The sequence below is a fragment of the Theropithecus gelada genome, chromosome 5, assembly GCF_003255815.1.
Source record: "Theropithecus gelada isolate Dixy chromosome 5, Tgel_1.0, whole genome shotgun sequence".
Taxonomy (NCBI): domain Eukaryota; kingdom Metazoa; phylum Chordata; class Mammalia; order Primates; family Cercopithecidae; genus Theropithecus; species Theropithecus gelada.
In genome coordinates this window covers 2,111,779-2,132,858 of record NC_037672.1, presented here as the reverse complement: position 1 = coordinate 2,132,858, position 21,080 = coordinate 2,111,779, and the positions used below count along the sequence as shown (strand labels likewise).

The 21,080-nt window shown below is 43.6% G+C and overlaps 1 protein-coding gene across 2 annotated transcripts in view; it reads left to right on the top strand.

Annotated features, from left to right (window-relative positions):
* Positions 1 to 21,080, top strand: part of LOC112625371 (DNA polymerase nu) — a 169,638-nt gene that overhangs the window by 114,004 nt on the left and 34,554 nt on the right. For both annotated transcript variants that reach the window (XM_025386644.1, XM_025386645.1), the window contains 3 exons: positions 3,282 to 3,339; positions 5,352 to 5,429; positions 6,373 to 6,487. In XM_025386644.1, the coding sequence (XP_025242429.1) occupies positions 3,282 to 3,339; positions 5,352 to 5,429; positions 6,373 to 6,487 (251 nt within the window). The remainder of the gene's footprint in view (positions 1 to 3,281; positions 3,340 to 5,351; positions 5,430 to 6,372; positions 6,488 to 21,080) is intronic.

The following is a 21,080-nucleotide window of genomic DNA, read 5'->3' as shown; positions in this document are numbered from 1 at the left end:
GGTTAAAACAACAACAAGATCCCACTACATACATATTAGAACGACTAAGATCAAAAAGCAAAAAAAATAAAAATTAAAAAACCCTTACATTATTAATTGGTGAGGGTGTGGAGCAACAGGCACTCATTCATTGCTGGTGGGGATGAAAAATGGTACAGCCACTTTTCTAGTTTGGCAGTTTCTTTCAGAACTAAATGCCATATGATCCAACCATTACACACCTAGGCATCCACCAAATTAATTTGAAAACTTATGTCCACACAAGAACCTGCACACAAATGCTTATGGCATCTTTATTTATAATCACCAAAAACTGTAACCCACCAAGATGTCTTTTTAGAGGTGAATAGATGAACTGTGACACATTCATACTGGGAAATATTATTCAGTGATAAAAAGGAATAAGCTATAAAGTCATAAAAAGGCATGGATGAATCTTAAATTCATATTGCCAAATGAAATAAATCAATCTGGAAAGGCTACATACCGTACGATTCCAAATTATGTGACGTTTTGGAAAAGGCAGAACTGTAGAGACAGTAACAGGTTAGTGGTTTCCAGAAGTTCTGAGCTGGGACTTGGGGATGAGGTTGGATAAGTAAAGCTCCAGGGATTGTTTTGGGTGGTAAGACTATTTCGTGTGATACTATAATGGTGGATAGCTGACACTATGCATTTGTCAAACCCAATAGAATGTACAACAGCAAGAGTGAACTACAATGTATGTAAATTTTAAAAAGTCATTTATGAAGTTGGGGGATCTCAGGATGGAAAACAGAATGTGACATATCAATCTAATTATATTAAATTTGTGTGAAACAGCCTCACTGGGGAAAGTTGTTGGGGGGCAGGGGAGGAAAAAGATGCTGACCTGAAATGAGTAGAGTCTTAAAGACAAAAGGCAGAAGCAACTGAACCCAATTACTGCACTCTAGTTAATAAAGTTGTTTTCCACACGGGTACAGGTGAACAGTTCTGCTACCACTATGTACATACACTGCAAATATTGCATGTTTAATGGTTTATTTCACTTAACATAATGGCCTCCAGGCTCATCCATGTTGCTGCAGGTGACAGGATGTCATTCTTTTTATGGCAGAATAGTATTTCATTGTGTATATTTACCACATTTTCTTTATCCATTCACCCACTGATGAGCACTTAGGCAGATTCCATATCTTGAGTGTTGTGAACGGGGCTGCAATAAACATGGGAGTGCAGATACTTATTTGTCGTACTGATTTCCTTTCTTTTCCATACATCCCCTGCACTGGATTGCTGGATCACATGGTATTTTAATTTTTCTTTTTTTGAGGAACCTCCATACTGTTTTCCATAGTGACTGCACTAATTTACTTTACCACCAACAGTATACCAGAGTTCCCCCTTTCTTTGCATTATTGCCAGCATGTTATTTTTTGCTATTTTTTATAATAGCCATGTAAATTTACATCGGGCTGGCCTCAAACTCCTAGGCACAAGTGATCCTCCTGCCTTGGGTTCCCAAAGTGCTGGGATTGCGGGTGTGATCCACTGTGCCCAATCACAGGCTATTTTTAGATTTCATATTCTACCACTTCAAATAAGACGCAAAATGCTTACACAAGCCATTGAACTCAAAAAAGGTGATTTATTAATATTTACCCAGATGCTGACCATTTCTGTTGCTCATCTTTCATTCCTGAAGTTCCAGGTTTCCCTTTGGAAGCATTTCCCTTCAGCCTGTAAAATTTCCTGTAGCATTTCTTTTAGAGCAGGTCTGCAGATGACAGACAGAGTACCTTAATTTTTATTCGTCTGAGAATGTCTTTAACTCACCTTCATTCCTGGAGGATAGAATAAAGAGTTCTGAGTTGGCAGTTCTTTTCTTTCAGTCTGTGAAACTTGTAGTTCCACTGTCTTCTGGTCTGCATGGTCCCTGATAAGACGTCTGCAGTCACGCACATTGCCATTCCTCAGCATGTAAAGTGTCAATTTTGCTCTGGCTATTTTCAAGATGTTTTTTCAATTATAGTTTTTCAGCAGTTTGATTATGATGTTTCTGGGCCTGGTTATCTTTTAATTTACCATATTTAGGGTTGTTCAGCTTCTCAAATTGGAAAAAGTATGTCTTTCACTAAATTTCAGAATTTGAAGGCATTATTTCTTTAAGAAAATATTTTTCTGCACAATTCTCTTTCTTTTCTCCAGGAACTAAGAGAACACAATTTGATATTGTCTTTTGATACTAGCCCACAGATCCCTGAGTCTTTGTTTATTGTTCCTCCCTTCTTTAGATTGGATTATTTCTATTGATCTCTCTTCAAATTCAATAGCTGTTTTCTCTGTCATCTCTACACTATTATTGAGCTTTTCCTGTAAATATTGGGTATTTTTTGAGGTATCATGTGATTTTAATGTATAGAAAACTTGAGAGCCACTGACTTAATACTCCAAGGCCTTTGCGTCCTCATCTTAAAAAAATGAGGAGGACAATATGGCCTTACCACTTCCCAGGGTTTCTAGGCGGAACTAAGGAGCATCGCTGTAAGACTCCGGGACTTTGATGCTTGGCGCAATTCGTCAGATTTAGCCAGGGAGTCAAGACTAACTAATAATGCCCAGGGAGTTCTATTCCCAGACATAGCAGGGTATTATTGTTCAAGATACTACCAAGAATCCAAAAGATGTTGTGACAGAAATTCTCATGATTTGAATAGTTGAAATGGGCTAGAAGCATGTGAACCATTGCACATTGTCCAAGTTGTAAAAGTGGGAAGGTGCTTGACAAATGACCCTAAGAGTTTGCAGGGGACGCAGCACAAGCCACTAAGTTTAGGACAGGCTGAGACAGAGGCAGGTACCAAGTGCCAGGACCTGTGAGGGAGGGCAATGACCAGCATCAAAGAGACCAGAATTTTCATCTTAAAATATGTTCTCAAATAAAAGTACAATGTACAAATTTGACCAAAACCTACCATCAGCATGTGTTGTAGGAATTTTTAAGTTAGCTGAGTTCATAATTTGGGCTGCTGTAAGAAGAATGTACATAATTATGTTAAGAGTCACACAGGCTGGAGTCAAAAGGAATTGTTCTCAAATCTGCTAAGTACACTTAGTGGTATATTCACCAAAATTATGTTTTGATATTAGACAATTGTATTAAGTATTAATGTGCTTATGCATGATACATTGGCTTACTTGTTTTAATGTTTAATAAAATGTGATACCCATTAAATATCCTACATGGTACAGATTAAAAGTAGATGTTTTAACTAAAGCTAGTCTCTTATTATTAACAGAATATCCAAGGTATCTCCAAGCACCCAATTCAGATTACTAAACCTAAGAATTTTAAAGGTAACTCATTTCTTACTATCTTGCTAAATAAAGTCTTGGGTAATTGTTTTATGAGACAGGGTGTCACTCTGTCACCCAGGTTGAAGTACAGTTGTGCGATCATGGCTCACTGTAGCCTTGACCTCCTAGGCTCAGGTGATTCTCCCACCTCAATCTCCTGGGTAGCTGGGCCTACAGGCATGCACCACCATACCCGGCTAATTTGTGTGTGTGTGTATTTTTTGTAGAGATGAGGCTTTGCCATGTTGCCAAAGCTGGTCTCAAACTCCTGGGCATAAGTGATCCTCCCACCTCAGCCTCCCAAAGTGCTGGGATTACAGGTGTGAGCCACTGTGCCGTTTTTAGAATTTTTAAAAAGGTTACTTGTCATTGATTTTCTGTAGAACTAACTGCTTCACCTTCCTGAAGTTCTTTGTATTTGCATCACCAGGATTTAAATATACATTGAAAAAATAAAAAACAGCTAAAGTGATATGGTACCTCCCTGTTAGCAGTTTACAAGTGGAAATAGATGATAATTATATCAGGAAAGTAGCTTTCCTCCTACCATCTCTCCCCCACCAGCCTCCCAATAAAGAAAAAACAAATATATAATAGCACTGATGCTTATTAAAGTCTGAACATTACTGGAAATGTTTATAAAAGCACACTGACACTCTTAAAAAGAGTCTAAGAGCACATTATAAAGCACACTAACACTCGTCTTTCTTTTAAACTATTCTGCTGTAATGCTGATGGGTACATTTCTAAAAAAGAAAAAGTTCAAATCTGAGCAAATGAGAGTTCTGCTGCCCATGCCCTGTACACGTCCTCCCCTTGGCAGTGGTGCTCCTGCCCTTCTCTCGGGGGCCCTGCTGTGCAAGAAGGTCCTGGCAAAGCAGTGAAACCCGATGAGCAGTCTTGTCTCTTCTCTCCTCTCCCCTCCCCTCCCCTCCCCTCCCCTCTTCTCGCCTCTCCTCTTCTCTTCTCTTTTTTGAGACAGAGTCTCGCTCTGTTGCCCAGGCTGGAGTGCAATGTCATGATCTCAGCTCACTGCAACCTTCGCCTCCTGGGTTCAAGCGATTCTCCTGCCTCAGCCTCCCTAGTAGCTGGGATTACAGGCATACACCACCACGGCGAGCTAATTTTTTGCATTTTTAGTAGAGATGAGGTTTCATCATGTTGCCCAGGCTGGTCTCAAACTCCTGGGCTCAAGTGATCTTCCCACCTCGGCCTCCCAAAGTGCTGGGATTACAGGTGTGAGCTACTGCTCCCCACCCCGATGAGTAGTCTTTTCTAAAATACATGTGACTGCCCTGAAATAGGGTCCATGGAGAGGGATCCTGAGCAGCTTCATCCCCTGCTGCCCCTTTAAAATGTCTTCAGTGGGAAAATCACAATTGTGCTTCCCACATAGACCTTCAATCAGTGAGGCTCAGAGAGTTTCAAGATTGCTTTTACTGGAATGCATTCAGTTGTCAACATTTGACTTTTTCTTTTCTTCACTAAGAATTCTAGACAAAACAGAAAATTTTAAAAAGACAGAAAACCTAGTTAACTTTCAGTAGTAATATGTTATTTTTAAGTTACATTAATAAGGCCAGGCACCATGGCTCACACCTGTAATCCTAGTACTTTGTGGGGCCAAGGCAGGAGGATTGCTTAAGTCTGGGAGTTTGAGACTAGCCTGGGCAACATAGTGAGACCCTGTCTCTATAAGAAACTTAAAAATGAGCTGGTGATGGCGGTGTGCACCTGTAGTCCCAGCTTGCTTTGGGAAGCTGAGGCAGGAATATTGCTTAAGCCCTGGAGTACAAGGCTGCAGTGAGCTATGATTGTGCCACTGCACTCCAGCCTGGGCAACAAAGTGAGACCCCCATCTCTAAAAAACATTAAATTCATAAAAACATTCAGAAAAATTTTAAATCTTAACTCTTGACTTTAGAATAATATTCAAATAATATTGTATTGAGGAATAGCTATGAGTCAGTTCATGACCAAAGTCACTAAATGCTCTTGAAATAACAATTCAGGTAAAGAAGACAAAATTCTCACAATCTCCCCGAGGGCCATGTTTGTTTCATCCAAAGGCCACACCTTTCTAGCAGCAGGTACGTTTCTGTAGCTTACTTTATGCATTTTCATAGAGTTCAATGGTTTAGAAATTGAACAATTCAAAGGTACTTATGGAATTCATTCTTTCAAATAAATTCTTTTTTTTTTTTTTTTTTGAAACAGCGTCTCGCTCTTGTGGCCCAGCCTGGAGTGCAATGGTGCGATCTTGGCTCACTGCAACCTCTGCCTCCTGGGTTCAAGCAATTCTCCTGCCTCAACCTCCCAAGTAACTGGGATTACAGGTGTGCACCACCACGCCTGGCTAATTTTTGTATTTTTAGTAGAGACAGGGTTTCACCATGTTGGTCAGGCTGGTCTTGAACTCCTGACCTCAGGTGATCTGCCCACCTTGGCCTCCCAAAGTACTGGGATTACAGGCATAAGCCACTGCAGCCGGCCTCTTTCAAATAAATTCTAAGGCACAGTACATAATAACAAGTTTTGCTTCCAGTGTCCCCTCATCACCATATCTAAATCCCAGATACCCTTGGTCCCCACCCCTGTGCTTTGTCTGCCCTGCTCTTTGCAGCCTTGCCCGGCCCTGCTTCTCCCAGCTCAGTATGACCTCCACTCCAGGCCCTTGCCCAGCCATTCCTCTTCCCCAGAGACCATCTTAGTGCACTCCTTTGCCTCCTCCATGCCTTTGCTCAATGTCACTTTGTTGATGAGGCCTATAAGGTAACTGGTCATCCTATTTATAACAACAACTCCCCTCCACGCACACATTCTTACTCACTCCTGAGCCTCCTCACCTTGTGCGAGCCTCCCCATTTCATTTCTCACCTCCTGACACTGAGGCCAGAAGACCCTGGGAGATGGGAGGCGGGGACGTGGACCCTGAGGCTACAGTCAGGAGAGTCTGAGGGTGGCCGGGGTGGGCAGCAACCATGAGGAACATTGCTGGCAAATTCTAAATTAATGCAGAACTGTATCTCACAGACTTTTCACAGATTGAATTGCGCATTCTTGCACATTTATCTGGGGATCCAGAACTTCTGAAGTTATTCCAGGAATCTGAAAGAGATGATGTATTTTCTACTCTGACTTCACAGTGGTAAGCTCTATGAACTCACAATATTATCAGATCTGCAGGAAGGCCAATATGAGTTTAAAAGCCTGAATTATTCCAAGGCTACTTTCATAAGACAGAAATTATATATTTTTTTGTGTATGTGGCTAGTAGTTAATCATTTTGAAAAGAAGAGTAGATAACTAGGATGCCATGAGTTACCTAATTGTGAAAGAAGGGATGATTCTTCTCCACTAAAAAAGAAGTCCATTCCTAGAAAATATAATAGAAATGATAAAATAACCAGCGAGTCCTGCACCCTACAGGTGAGCAACATGGAAAGAGTGAGCCCACGGTGCTGGCTGTGAGCTGCTGCCCTCCGAGGAGAGCAAGGTGCTTGCTGCCTACTCACACCCCAGCCCTTCTGTGGGCCAGGGGCTTCTTGAGCTGCAGGTGAAAGACCCTGCCTGAGTGGCTTACACTCTTGGAGAATTCCAGAGGCAGATGGGCTCGGGTTTTGTTGGGCAGCTTGGCAGGGTCGTCCCAGGCCCGTCCTTCTGCATCATATTCTCAGGACGTTGGCTTCTCTTCCTCCTTGTGGAATACCTGCTCCAGTCTCCAAAGCAGGATGGAGAGACAGGTGTGAGGCTCTCCTCTCACCCCTCTCCTCTGCCCAGGAAAGTCAAGGGGCTCTTGCAGAGCCCCGTGCAGACAACAGCTACACCCCACTTTCTAGAGCAGGTCATGCAGCTGCACCAGCTGCAAGGGAGGTGGAGAGATTCTACTCCAGAAAAAAGGAGGAGTGATTACTGTGTTAGGTGTATACATGGCAGGTGTTCACCGGGCCAGGCGCATCAGTGCCCCTTTGAGGAGGGGGGGGAGGGTGTGCTGGCTGGTGGAAGGTCCCTGTGTCTGAGTCACCGTCCCCTTCCTCAGCAGCTGCAGGCGCCACCTTCCCATCACCTTGGGCCTCTTCTGCTCCCCCTGCAGCCCCCTCACCCCTCCCTACGCTTCCCCTCCCAACTCATCTCCTGACACCTGTTCACCCTCATGACGTCACACAGAAAGGCTGCCCAGCACCTACGGGGTGGGAGATGAGGAAGCGGATCGGGGGGTCCCTCAGGGGTGGAAGCCAGAGGGGAGAATTCAGAGGAGCAGAGTCCTAAGCAGGTGGGGGGGGGGGTCTGTCCCCTCACTAGGCCGGCCCCCTGCATTCCCTGCGTTCTTAAGCCCCTGCACTCCCCTTCCCATGTGCTGTCTCTGCCTCTGTCTTTGCTGAAGGCAGGGGGACCTGCAAGGGCTCTGGCTGCTTTCTGGCCTGGTTGCCACCCACTCTCCCTGTGCTCCCTCTTCAGCCACCCTGGCTGGTCTTGAGCACACCAGTTACCCGCCTCACTCCGGCCTTTCCTGCCCTGGGGCTCAGGAAGCTCTTTCCCCAAATGTCCGTGTGTCTCCCTCCACCACCTTATCCAAGTGGGCCCTCCCGGCATCTCCTCAGAGCCCTCCCCTGACCACCCTCCCCTGATGCTGGGCACACTGCCACTCCTCTCTGGTCTCCACTCATCTCTGGTGCGATGCACATTCTCATGTATTGCTCTACTGTTCATCCTGCTGCAGCATCAGCGCCCAGGGGCCGAGACCTCATCCACTCTGGTCCCTACTGTGCTCCACAAAGGGTGGGGACTCACAAAGGATTTGTCAAATAAATGAACAAATAGTATAGAACTCACACTTGCGTTTGAATCAGAAAATCTCTCCAAAAAGGCTACCACCACAGGACTCTTACTTGAATGACAAAATTCAGGAAGAAATATTTTATATACCAGGGATTGAGAATGTTACTGTACACTCAACTGGACTTTGGAGTAGCTGTGAAATTGTGTTTATAGTGACAGCAGGGAAAGTGAGAAAAGCAAAGAATAATGAAGTGTTTGCCCAGCCCAGGAAGAGGCACTGTACTGGGTGGATGTGACGAGCACGGCACATGGTGGGGTCCAGGGCAGCAGGAGCCAAGGCCAGCTCTTGAGCACTGGGTCCTGCCTCTCACCCCATATCCAGGGCATCTTCTTGTTCTCTCCCATCCTCTTCCCTCATCCTCAGACCCTGCACCCTACCCTCTGTGACCCGGTCCTTTCACACGAGTGGCCTCCACCCCAGTCAGGGCCCACTCTGGGACTCCAACTCTCCACCTCTGAATGCCCAGATCTGCACCGGGTCCTCGCTAGCCTCACTCACAACTCTGCCAGTGGCCTTCCTCCTGGCATCTCTTTCCAGGTCTGTCACTTAGCCAGTCTTGCCTGTACCCCACTGAGCTCCAAAAGCACGGAGACCCAGTCAGCTCCAGCTCCTCCTGGGCACTCCGGAAAGGTCCCAGGATGGATCCCAGGACACACACAGACCCATTCTTCTCTCTGCTCAGCCCCATCAGCTGCCCCCTTAGGAAGCTGTGCTCCTCTGACTTCTGCCTGCTCTCTGGCTTCCAGCCCTGAGTGATTCCCATTACTTGCTCACCACTTACCCCACCCCAGGTGCTGGAAGAAGTTGCAAGGTGGTGGCAGCTGAGTCCAATAGAAATTCAGGCCATGTGGACTCAGAGAAGCCCTTAATATTCTCGACTTCCTGTCTTCTCTTGTTGCTCCAGACTTTTTTGATCTCCCACAAATAACTACCATTCTCTCTTAATCTCCAAAAAGAACCTCCCCTCTTACTTAAATGACAAAGTAGAAAGCCTAAGACAGGGGCTTCTGAACTCCCTTCCACCCTGCCTCAGTGTCTCCATGTACCCTCCTCCCTCTCTCCAATGGCTCCTGTCTCAAAGGAGGGAGCTTCTCTATTGCCAGGATAAGGAGTGTGCAGTGTAGATCTCCAGGAGTTGCCACGTGTCTAGACCTGTGTGCCTGGTTCCTCCCACAGCTGTGCGGTGTACAACCAGCCCAGCCTTACATGGCAGCCTTCATCCATATTCCTTTTATTTTCCATGTTTACTCTAGCATTGTTAATATATCCTTGTTGATTTCCTCGTTCCCCTCTACTGGGGGACAAAAAACCTGCTTTAGGATTCCCCTAAATAGAACCCTAGAAAGAAATCCTGTCTTCAACCTGGTTGAAGACCTCGTTTATTGCTTATACAAAAGAAATCTACACTTACTCCCTATACTTTCTCACTGCCAGCTCTTTCTTGCTTCTTAAAACAAACTTTCATTTTACCTACATAGGCCTTTATTTGTATTTGAAGCCCAGAACTCCTCACATCTAAGACAATGATTGCCTCCAGGATGTTTCTGGCTCCAAGGTCCAGGGCCAGCAACAGCAGCGAGACCCCACCCCCAGCAAGGGACAAGTCAGAGACTGCACCGGGTCTTTGTGGGTGTGCGGCAGCCCTGGTCCCTGCCTGTCCCGGTGCTTTCTCCTGGTCTCTGTGCCCCCGCTCCTGGGAAAACATCCTTCTCCCAAGCTCTCACCATCTTTTAAAATCAAGATATAATTCACAGACTACAGAATTCACCCTTTTAAGGTTACAATTGGCCTGGCACAGTGGCTCATGCCCATAATCCCAGCATTTGGGGAGGCAAAGAGGAGAGGATCACTTGAGGCCAGGAGTTTGAGTCCAGCCTGGGCAACATTGCAAGACTCCCATCTCTACAAAAAAAATTTTTAAAAAATTAGCCAGATGAGGTGGCACACGCCTGTCCTGTAGTCCTGGCTGCTTGAGAGGCTAAGAAGAGAGGATTGCTTGAGCCCAGGTTGAGGCTGCAGTGAGCTCCAGCCTTGACAGAGTAAGACCCTGTCTCTCAAAAAATAAAGTTACAGTCACCGCTATCTAATTCCAGAACATTTCCATCACCCTGAAAAGAAGCCTCATGCCCATTAACCACCACTCCCAATTCACCCCGCCTTCCAGCCCTGGAAACCACTCATCTACTTTCTGTCTCTAGATTTACCTATTCTGGACACTTCACATTAATGAAATTGTATAACAGGGAACCTTTTGTATCTGGCTTCTTTTACTGAACATAGTATTTTTTCAAGGTATATCCATGCTGTAGGAGGTAACAGTACTTCATTCCTTTTTATGGCTGAAAAATATTCTATTATATGGAATAATATATTCTATATATTTCAATATAAATAAGCAAATAATCCATGTATTTATCTATTCATCAGATGTCCTTCAATGGACATTTGGGTTGTTTCTACTTTTTGTCAGTTATGAACAATGCATTATGCATGTTTGTATATAGATTTGGTTTTGGTTTTGGCTTTGGTTTTGGTTTTTTTTTTGAGACAGGGTCACACTCTGTCGCCTAGGCTGGAGACCAAAGGCATGATCTTGGCTTACTGCAACCTCTGCCTTCCAGGTTTGAGTGATTCTCCAGCCTTAGCCTCCTGAGTAGCTGGGACCACAGGTACATGCCACCATGCCTGGCTGATTTTTTTTTTTTTTTTTAGACAGGGCCTCACCCTGTCGCCCAGACTGGAGTGCAATGGCACAATCTCGGCTCACTGCAACCTCTGTCTCCCAGGCTCAAGAGATTCTCCTGCCTCAGCCTCCCAAGTAGCTGGGATTACAGGCGTGTGCCACTGCCACCCAGCTAATTTTTGTAACTTTAGTAGTGACAGAGTTTCACTATATTGGCCGGGCTGGTCTTGAACTCCTGACCTCAAATGATCCATCTGCCTTGGCCTCCCAAAGTGCTGGGATTACAGGCATGAGGCACTGCGCCCAGCCTAATTTTTGTATTTTTAGTAGAGATGAGGTTTTGCCATGTTGGCCAGGCTGATCTCAAACTCCTGATTACAAAGCAACCTGCCCGCCTCGGGCTCCCAAAGTGCTGGGATTACAGGCGTGAACCACCACATCCGGCTGAGGTTTTGTTTTGTTTTGTTTTGTTTCTGAGATAAGATCTCGATCTGTCACCCTTAGTGGGAGTGCAGTGGTTCACTGCCACTCACAGCTTACTCCAGCCTCGACCTCCTGCTGGACTCAACAGTCCTCCCACCTCAGCCTCCTGAGTACCTGAGACCACAGGCACATGCCACCATGCCTGGTTAGATTTTTTTTTCTTCTCTTTGGTAGAGATTGTCTTCCTATGTTGCCTAGGCTGGCCTCAGACTCCTGGGCTCAGGCGATCCTCCCTCCTTGGCCTCCCAAAGTGCTGGGATTACAGGTGTGAGCTACTGCCCCTGGTCTGTGTGCAAGTTTTTGTGCAGACATACATTTAAATTTATCCTGAGTATATACCTAGGAGTAGACATGCTGGGTCATAAAATAATTCTATGTTTAACTTTTTTCATTGTGGTAAAATACCTGTCACATAAAATTTACTGTCTTAATCATTTAAAATGTGCAATTCAGTGGTACCCATATTTAACTTTTCCATGACCTGCTAAATACTTTTCCAAAAATGCTGCACCGTTTTACATTCCCATAAGTATATGGGGTTCAAGCTTCTCCACATTCTCACCAATACTTCGTATTACCTGTCTTTTTGATTCTAGCCATCCTGTGAGTGTGAAGTGGTATCTCATTGAGCTGTGACTTGCATTTCCTTGATGGGGATGGGTGTTGAGCATGGTTTTGTGGACTTGTCATTTACTCTCTGTCCCTGCCCCTCCTCTACACCTGAACACAGGTGCACCCTGGAGTGTTTTACTTGCCTGCCTTTCTCTGTGTCCCTCCTCCCAGAAGGTGTCCTTTTTTCTCACTTTCGCTTTCCTTCCAGTTGGGATATAAGACAATATAGAATTTTTAAAGTATGTAATAAATTTAATAACACCCCTGCTCTCTCTCCAGAGATACAGAAAGTCTTAGAAGATGGTTTTAGTTCAGGCAGGAAGACCATTTTGCTTCTTGGTTAACCTTTGAGCTTTGTTGCTACCTTAGCGCTTGGATGAAATAGGTGTCCTGGATTTCCTCCCTTAGAATGCATGAGAGAATCTCTCTGCAATTCAGTGCGAGTGTTGGTGATTAGATCACAAGTGTTACTTTCTTCAGTGGGCCCAAAGCTACTCTGGCTGTTGCTAACCAAGTATTACAGCAAAGCATTTTTGTCAAAGTACTGGGCGAAGGATATAGGTAAAGTGGGAAATGTATAGCATGAAATGCTTACATTAGAAATCAGGAAAGATCTCAAGTCAATAAGTTTCTATCTCAAGAAACTTGAAAAAGAAGAGCAAAATAAACCCAAAGCAAGCAGAAGGAATGAAATAATAAACAACAGAAATCAATGAAATTGACAAGCAGAAAACAATAGAGGAAATCAATGAAAAAAACTGGTTCTTTGAAAAATCAGTAAAATTGATAAACTCTAGCAAGGGTGACAAAAAATGAAAATAGATGATGTAAATCATCAATATCAGGAACGAAATAGGAGATATCACCATAGATTCTGCAGACATCAAAAGGATAAAAAGGGAATACTATAACAATTCAACAATTTAGAAGAAATGGACCAATTTCTTGAAAATCACAAACTACCAAAATCTAAGATGAAATGGATACCCTAAATATTCCTATAACTATTAAAGAAATTGAGTTTGTCCCTTAAAAGTTCCTGAAAAAGAAACCCTCAGGCTCAGATGGCTTTCCTGGAGATTTTTTTTTTTTTTTTTTTCTCTTTTTTTTTGAGACAGAGTCTCTCTCTGTGTCCCAGGCTGGAGTGCAGAGGTGCAATCTCGGCTCACTGCAACTTCCGCCTCCCAGGTTCAAGAGATTCTCCTGCCTCAGCCTCCAGAGTAGCTGGGATTACAGGCACCTGCCACCACGCCCAGCTAATTTTTGTATTTTTAGTAGAGACGGGGTTTCACCATGTTGGCCAGGCTGGTCTCGAGCTCCTGACCTCAAGTGATCTGCCTGCCTCGGCCTCCCAGAGTGCTGGGATTACAGGCATGAGCTACCACACCCAGGCCCCAATAGCATATTTTAATGGTGAAAGATGCCTTCCCCCTAAGATCAGGAACAACTTGTTAATATTGCATATTGAAGTTCTAGCCACTGCACAAGATAAAAAAAAGGAAATGACATATAGATTGGAAAGGAAGAAATAAAACTGTCTCTCTTTGCAGATGACATGATTGTCTATGTGGAAAATCCCACAGAACAGGCAAAAAGAATTGTTTTTAACCCTTAGAATTAATAAGTAAGTTCACCAAGGTTGCAAGTCCCAAAATCAGCTCACAAAAATTGGTCACATTTCTATAAATTGACAATGAACATGCAGAAATCAAAATTTAAAACACAATGCCATTAATAATCACTCCAAAGATGGCCAAGCATGATGGCTCATACCTGTAATCCCAGTACTTTGGGAGGCCAAGGTGGGTGGATCACCTGAGGTCAGAAGTTCGAGAGCATCCTGGCCAACATGATGAAACCCCGTCTCTACTAAAAAAACAGAAAATTAGCCAGTTGTAGTGATGGATGCCTGTAATCTCAACTACTCGAGAGACTGAGGCAGGAGAATCACTTGAACCCACGAGGTGGAGGTTGCAGTGATCTGAGATTGAGCCACTACACTCCAGCCTGGGCAACAAGAGCAAAACTATCTCAAAAAAAAAAAAAAAAAAAATTCACTCCAAAAATAATAAAGTACTTAAATTTCAGTTAACAAAACATATACAACATATGTATGCCTAAAGGTATAAAATGCTGATGAAAGGAATCAAAGAATTCAAGAGAAATACCATGTTCATGGTATGGAAAACTCAACATACAAATAATGTCAGTTCTTCCAAAATTGGTCTGTAGGTTTATAGTGCAATTCCTGTTAAAACCCAAACAAGGTTTTTGTAGACACAGAGAAGCTTAGTCTAAAATGTAGATGAAAAGGCACAGGGCTTAGAATAACTAAAACCATTTTGAAGAAGAATAAGATGGAAGGAATAACTCCACCTGATATTAAAACTTTATACATATAGTAATCAAGAGAGTGTGGTACTGACAGAGGGATAGGTACTAGATCAATGGAACAGAAAAGAGAAACCAGAAATAGACCCAAACAAATATGCTTTACCAATTTTTGACAAAGGTGTAACATATTAGACAGAAAATAATTCTCTTCAGATTTGTGTCAAGCCGAGCACTCATAAAGCCAACTTGAAAAGTTCATATCTACATTGGATATAGCATACGTCTTCCCTGTATTTTATTAGCTTGTATTAGTTCTTGGGAGAACTTCAAAAATAAGAAGCTTTTAATATTTGCATGGTGGTTGCTTCTAATTCCCCATCAGCAATAGTAATCCAACATTTGTGACTTACACTGTAATTAGTTGCTGTGGAAATAATTCTTATGTTCCAAACAGAGGACTAGAATAGCATGTGGTAAAAAAGCAGCAAGATCAAATATACTCTTAAAAATGTTTGTTTCATGTAAAAGCCTTATTTGAAACACAAAAAGCAAAAAGGCAATTTGATGTGATATTCTGAAATATTTAGTAACGTTTTCAAAGAATAACAATTTCCTTGAAAAACCTTTAAGCTTATATAAATGGAGTTTGGAAGAAATAAAAGAAATCAACTATAAAGCCACAATTTGAGAGACTGGTGCTGACACCCAGAGAGCTGGGATTTCCCCAGGGAATGCACATCAGACAGGACCTCAGAGCTGCTTGCTGCAGCTCCAGCAACTTCACACACACACATGTGTGCACACACATGCAAACTCACACAAGCAAAAGACACAGCCATTATGCACTGCAGGGCCCAAGACATGCCATTGAGGCGCCTTCTTCAAGGAACCATCGTGTCCTTGGCTCGTTAGGTGAATTCCTAAAAGTTTTATAAAATGCAAATAAAAAACAATTCTTATCAGCTGTGCATTCAACTCAGCATTTTCAGACTGAAACTTAGAAGAATTTTTAACTGCAGAATATGTTCATTTTTTCTTCTGCTTAAGATGGTTTTGGAGTGCTTCTCTGAGACTGTCTCTACTTGCAGATGACATGATTGTCAGTGTAGAAAATTCCAAGAAATACACAGAAAAAGTGCAGGCAAGTGTGGAAGACAGTATTGCTGTCTGTGGCTCCCTGTCCAGGGAAGATGGTGCCTCCGTACCCGGTAGGTGTCAGACTTGGCCATGTGACTTGCCAATGGAACATGAGTAAAAGTGACATGTCACTCCTAAGCAAGACTTTAAGAGTCTGCACATGGTTCCTCTTCATCTCTTTCCCTCTATTACAACTGCTGGTAAGGAAAAATATGCCATGCAAACACTAGGCATAAGAAAGCCAATTACTAGACTAGTATCAGTGTAAACTGCAAGACAAAAAGTGTTGCTGGATAAAAAGGGACATTTCATAGTGATAAAAGGGCCAATTCATCAAGAAGATATAATAATCCTAAATTTTATTACACCTGTTAAAACAACTTTAAAATACCTACAGCAAAAATTGACAGAACTAAAGAGTGAAATCAAATTTACATTTCATTCAATCATTCATTCCCTGAAAAAGTCTCATTGCTTTTCTCAGAAGGGGAATTTCTATTTAAATAAAGTTTAATAAATGTGCAATTAAGATGCCATATTGTATTATTTTGATTATTGCTCTTTTAGGATACAATTTATGTTACAGATTTCAGGCTGTCTGCATTGTTAAACATTGATTACCATACATTATTTTTTCCTAGACCCTGTGTGGTGCTTCCTTAAGAAAGTTGTACCAGCCGGGCACGGTGGCTCAAGCCTGTAATCCCAGCACTTTGGGAGGCCAAGGTGGGCAGATCACGAGGTCAGGAGATCGAGACCATCCTGGCTAACATGGTGAAACCCCGTCTCTACTAAAAATACAAAAAAATTAGCCGGGCGCGGTGGTGGGCGCCTGTAGTCCCAGCTACTCAGGAGGCTGAGGCGGGAGAATGGCGTGAACCCAGGAGGCGGAGCTTGCAGTGAGCCAAGATCTCGCCACTGCACTCCAGCCTGGATAACACAGCGAGACTTTGTCTCAAAAAAAAAAAAGAAAGTTGTGCCGTAACGATTAATTACAGCAAAGGACTCCTCCCATGATTAGCTCTGCTTCAGAGGTTCCTTTTGTTTTTTGTTTTTCATTTTCAATCATTTCCTCCTAAATGATATTGCTTAATCTTTGAGATTCTTCTACTAAAAAATTTACCAGATCCCTGGCACATCTAATTCCTTCCAGTATTTCTATAATCATTGATGATTTTTAATGATTTAGTGTTTCACAAGCCCTCAAAGCCTCCTAGCGCTACAAACCCTCCAAAGCAGCAGCTCTGCTTAGCGGGCAGAGCAGACGCCCGCTCCTGTGAATGAGCAGAGTCCCCACTCTCGGTGGAAAAGCCCACCAGGAAAGTGTCTTTGCATGCCTGAGGACCACGGCCATTTTGTCATTTCCCATCAAGGTTTTGAAGATTAGTGTGCCATACTGAGGGGGCACCCGTGGAAGAAGGGGTGAATGTCAGCCACAAATTTCTGGCACTGTCCGGGGTGTCTCTGGTTAGCTGCAGCCAAGTTCCAGAGCTTGAGCAACACACAAAGAATCACACTGCATGCTTTACAGGGAGAAAGCCAGGAGAAAATAATTGCGACAAAATTACCCTAAAAGTCTTCTTCAATTTTAGTGGGCGTCAATACATGTGATTCACTGCATGGTTAATTAGGAGCTGTAATCGAGATTTAGAAGAAAAACTCACCGAATTTAAACTTTTGTTCTGACCACCTTGTGGACATCCTCCTTTCTGTACCTAGGAGCGTTCTCTCCCTCTTTTTATTTTGCATTCTATCCCTTTAACAATACAAATAGCTAATATTTATCGAGTTCTTACTATATGTCTAGGCTTTTCTAAGCACATCTAATTAAATACCAACCACCACTTAGGATGCTGCTATTGTCCCCATCTTATGGATTAGGAAACTGAGGCCTGGGGCCTTTAAGAAACGTGCCTGAGGGGGCACAGTTGTCCAGCGAGAGAAGCAGCCACCTTCCTTACCCATACAGTCTGATTCTGGAGCTTTGATCTGAGCCCTTGGGTCTTGGCAAGTCAATGCCTCGTACCTTTCTCTCAGCCTCCTGTGTTTAGAATCATCACAGTCGAGCCCTGGCCAGAAAGAGAAGGGACCCTCAGCTGGGACTGCTTGGAATCAGGAAGACTTCTTTGAAGAATTTAGGAGAAACAGAGTGTTTAAGAGTCGGGAGAAATCCAGCAGAGGAAGAGAAGGGGTGCTCACCAGGCAAAAGGAGCAAAGGTGCAAAGTGTTCAGATGAAGAGCATCGCAGAGGTGTCGTGGGATCAGGTGACACTCAGAGGAGAAGCAGTGGCCCAGTGCCTGGCTCATGGCAAGACCTCAGGAGTGGTTGATGTGTCCATCATTGGCAATATGTGGCTGTTGTGGTCATTGTAGCTCCTCTCTGTCCTGAGCTCAGGCCAGCATTCCAGTCCTCAGGGGCAGTTTTCCCTGGCTATCCCACAAACACTTCAAACTCAGTGGGTCTGGAGGGAGCTCAGTGCCATGGCCAGTACCTCAGGCAGCGGTCATGCCTCCTCTCTTCCTCTCTCCCACCTCACATTCCCCAGGCCATGGTTCTCCTGGCCTTAGACCTTTTCTCTCTTCCCGTTTCCACAACCTCAGCTCAGGCCTTTGTTATCTCCCACATCTACCATTGTAATAATTTCCTGGCTGGTCCCCCACTCCCCAACTCCAATCCATGCCCTAATGCTACCCCCGTTATCTCTCTGAGATTCAGTCAGATCATGCAACCCCTCCAAGCCTTCAATGACTGACAGTATTTACCCACCGCAAGCCAACAAATAACAGCAAGCTCATGCATGAAACACCAAAGCACCCCTGTGAGACTCAGAGATGAGAAAAGATACTATTGCTGCTAGTATGTATGGTTACTCTGGTTGATGAAATAACGAAACAAGCTTAAAACCTGGAAAGGAGGAAGCAAACCCATCATTTGGTGAAGACGGTATGATTATCTGCCTAGGAAACCAAGTGAATCAACTAAAAGAAAACTCTTAAAAACTATTAAAACTGGGACCTGGAAGAAGACTAGGCACAGATTAATATACAGAAATTACCTCCCCAAATATAAACAACCGGTTAGAAAATGTATTGGAAGAAAAGGTGCAATGAAAAAGAAAATATCTATAATAATACAATGGATAATGTGCAAGATCTGAGCAATGTGAAAAATAGGACAGATTGGAAACTTCAATTTTATGAAGATGTTACTTCTCCTTACATTAATATGTAAATATAGAAATATCCTAACAAATATGCCAAAAAATACCAGTAAGGTTTTTTTAGTAACTAGACAAACTAATCTGTAGTTTATGATGCAAAAATAATGCATAGTAATCCTAAAAACTTTTTAAGAGAAGCACTAAAAAAGACCAAGTCCTGCCAGATACTAAAATATATTAATGTTAAAGTCACAGTTGCTAAAACACAGTGGTATGAATAAAAACCAGAATAGATCAATGGAAAAAAATGAAGTCCATAAAAAGACCTACTGGAATATGTGTAAACATTTAGTATATGATAAAAGATAAATGCAATTTAACTGAAAAACTGTTTCAAAGGATCTGTTAAGTAATCATCTGGAAGAGCCCTGGGCTTTGTATTTGCTGGTCCTGTGAATGCTGAAGGAGGGGACAGCCAGTGACACTCTTCTTATTCAACAGCTAGGTCTTGTAAGTATTTCTATGGGTTAGGAATTCACACATGCCAATTTTAGCATTATTCCCTGGGCAAAAAATGTATCAAGTAAGACAGTCTATCAAAATTACAAGACTTCTTCAAGATGATTGTCACAGGACATGGCAATACCTTCTACAGTCTAGGAGTCTCGCAAGACCTCCAAAGGCAATTTCATGGTAACAGAAGAGAGAACAGTGCAGTAGTTAAGGATATTCATGCCAGTTTTTGCAGTTCCCAGGAAACCAGGATGGCTGTTCACGTGAGCGTTCCCCATTTAACACTTTTCAAATTGGGTCTGTGATTGATGTTTCTTTCTCCACAGCTGCAGGACAGAGAGAACATCTTCATTTCTTTCTTAGATTCAATTTTTTTTTTTAATTATGAAGACTTGCATTTTAAAGACAGACTCTGGAATTTCATTCGCTAGCATTATAAGCATAGTAGGCCCATAGAGATCATTTTTGCTAGAAAAAAAAAGTACCTGAGTAAACTCTTCCTGAGTTTGCTCAGTAAGAGTGAAGTGAGCAGCACAGAACAGGTTTTCTTCTTCGAGGACATCTTAAGGCCAGAGACTAGGGAGTGACTGTCAAGTTCAGCAATATGGAGGGTGTTGGAGAGCTTGCCAAGACCATCAGTTTCTGTAGAGAGAATCCCATGGTCCATTTTATCATCACCATCATCATCATCATCATTATTTGTCTGGGGGAGTGGGCTCCTGGACAGACTTGTGTGGAATGTTTGGGGTAGGGAGTGATGGGTGGCGAGTCCTTAAGAGGATGCTTGACTATTCTGTGTACATGTGTTGGATTCATGTCCCCTCCCTGCTTTCAGCTCCCCGTCTCCGCCTTGCATTATACCAGGCACTCCCTATTCCGGAGCTCCCATTCTTGGGTCTTCTGGGTGATGGCTCTTCTCACCACCAGCTCTTCACCAGCTTTCATAAATATATGGAGCTCTCTTGCCTGGTGATAATCCCTCTCCTGATCTCTTTTTTCTTGTAGATTTATTCCTCTTAATTCCTTTGCATTATTTTAGTGGGATCTTGGTAGGGAGCAGAGAGAAACAGATGTGCCACCTTTAACTGGATGCCTGCCGAATGGTTTTCAGCAAGGAAGTTTTCAAATTGCATGGTGCTGAGCAGAGAATGGGTTGTAGGGGGAAAAAAGGCAGAGGAGACTATTGCTGCCATCCAGATGAGGGGCAGGGAACAATCAGTAGAGACGATAAAAAGGTCCAGACGCCAGCGATATTAGGAGGTGGAGGTGATGAGGTTTGGAGATGGACTGGACGTGGGAGTGCCAGTGGGGCAATTGAGGGCCAGCAGCAGGGTGGGTGGTGTGTTTTCACAAGATGTGAGGGGAGGTCAGAACGAGAGTTAAGACGCCGACGTGTTGAACCTGGGACATCTCTGCTGCACCCACGTGGAGAGGCCAAATAGGTTGTTGAGACTGGAGCTCAGATGGGATAGTAGGGGGCAGATCTCAACAAAGGGTAGCTGGTGTGGTGATTGCCGTTGGGCTGCACATGACTGTATGCATGTGTGTGCCCCCGACCTGTGCACGCTTCTGAAGGGAGCCAGTCTGATTCCCTGCCACCCTGATAGGTATGCAGCACTTGGAGGGTGAATGACAGCAACAGCACACCTTTGCAGTAACTCGCACTGAGGAGTGGACAGCTCTGATCTATGACCTGAGGCCACAGTCTATCCATGGGGCTCTTCCTCTTTCAGCCACAGATACAGCTGTCATGGCTCATGTGGTCTGACTGGGATAGCTTTTACTATAAGAGGGAGATGCCACTTGCAAATGAGGCTCTCTGCTGGGTGCAGACAGCATAGGCCCATGTTGCTCAGTCAAATATCCCTCCAGAGAGTTTTAATTATTTGTTAAGAGCTCCAGGATTGTGTTTTCTCAGGGAGGTTTGGGTAAAAAGCTCAAGGACTGATCTTCCTTCCTGCTTTCCTACAAAATAAAA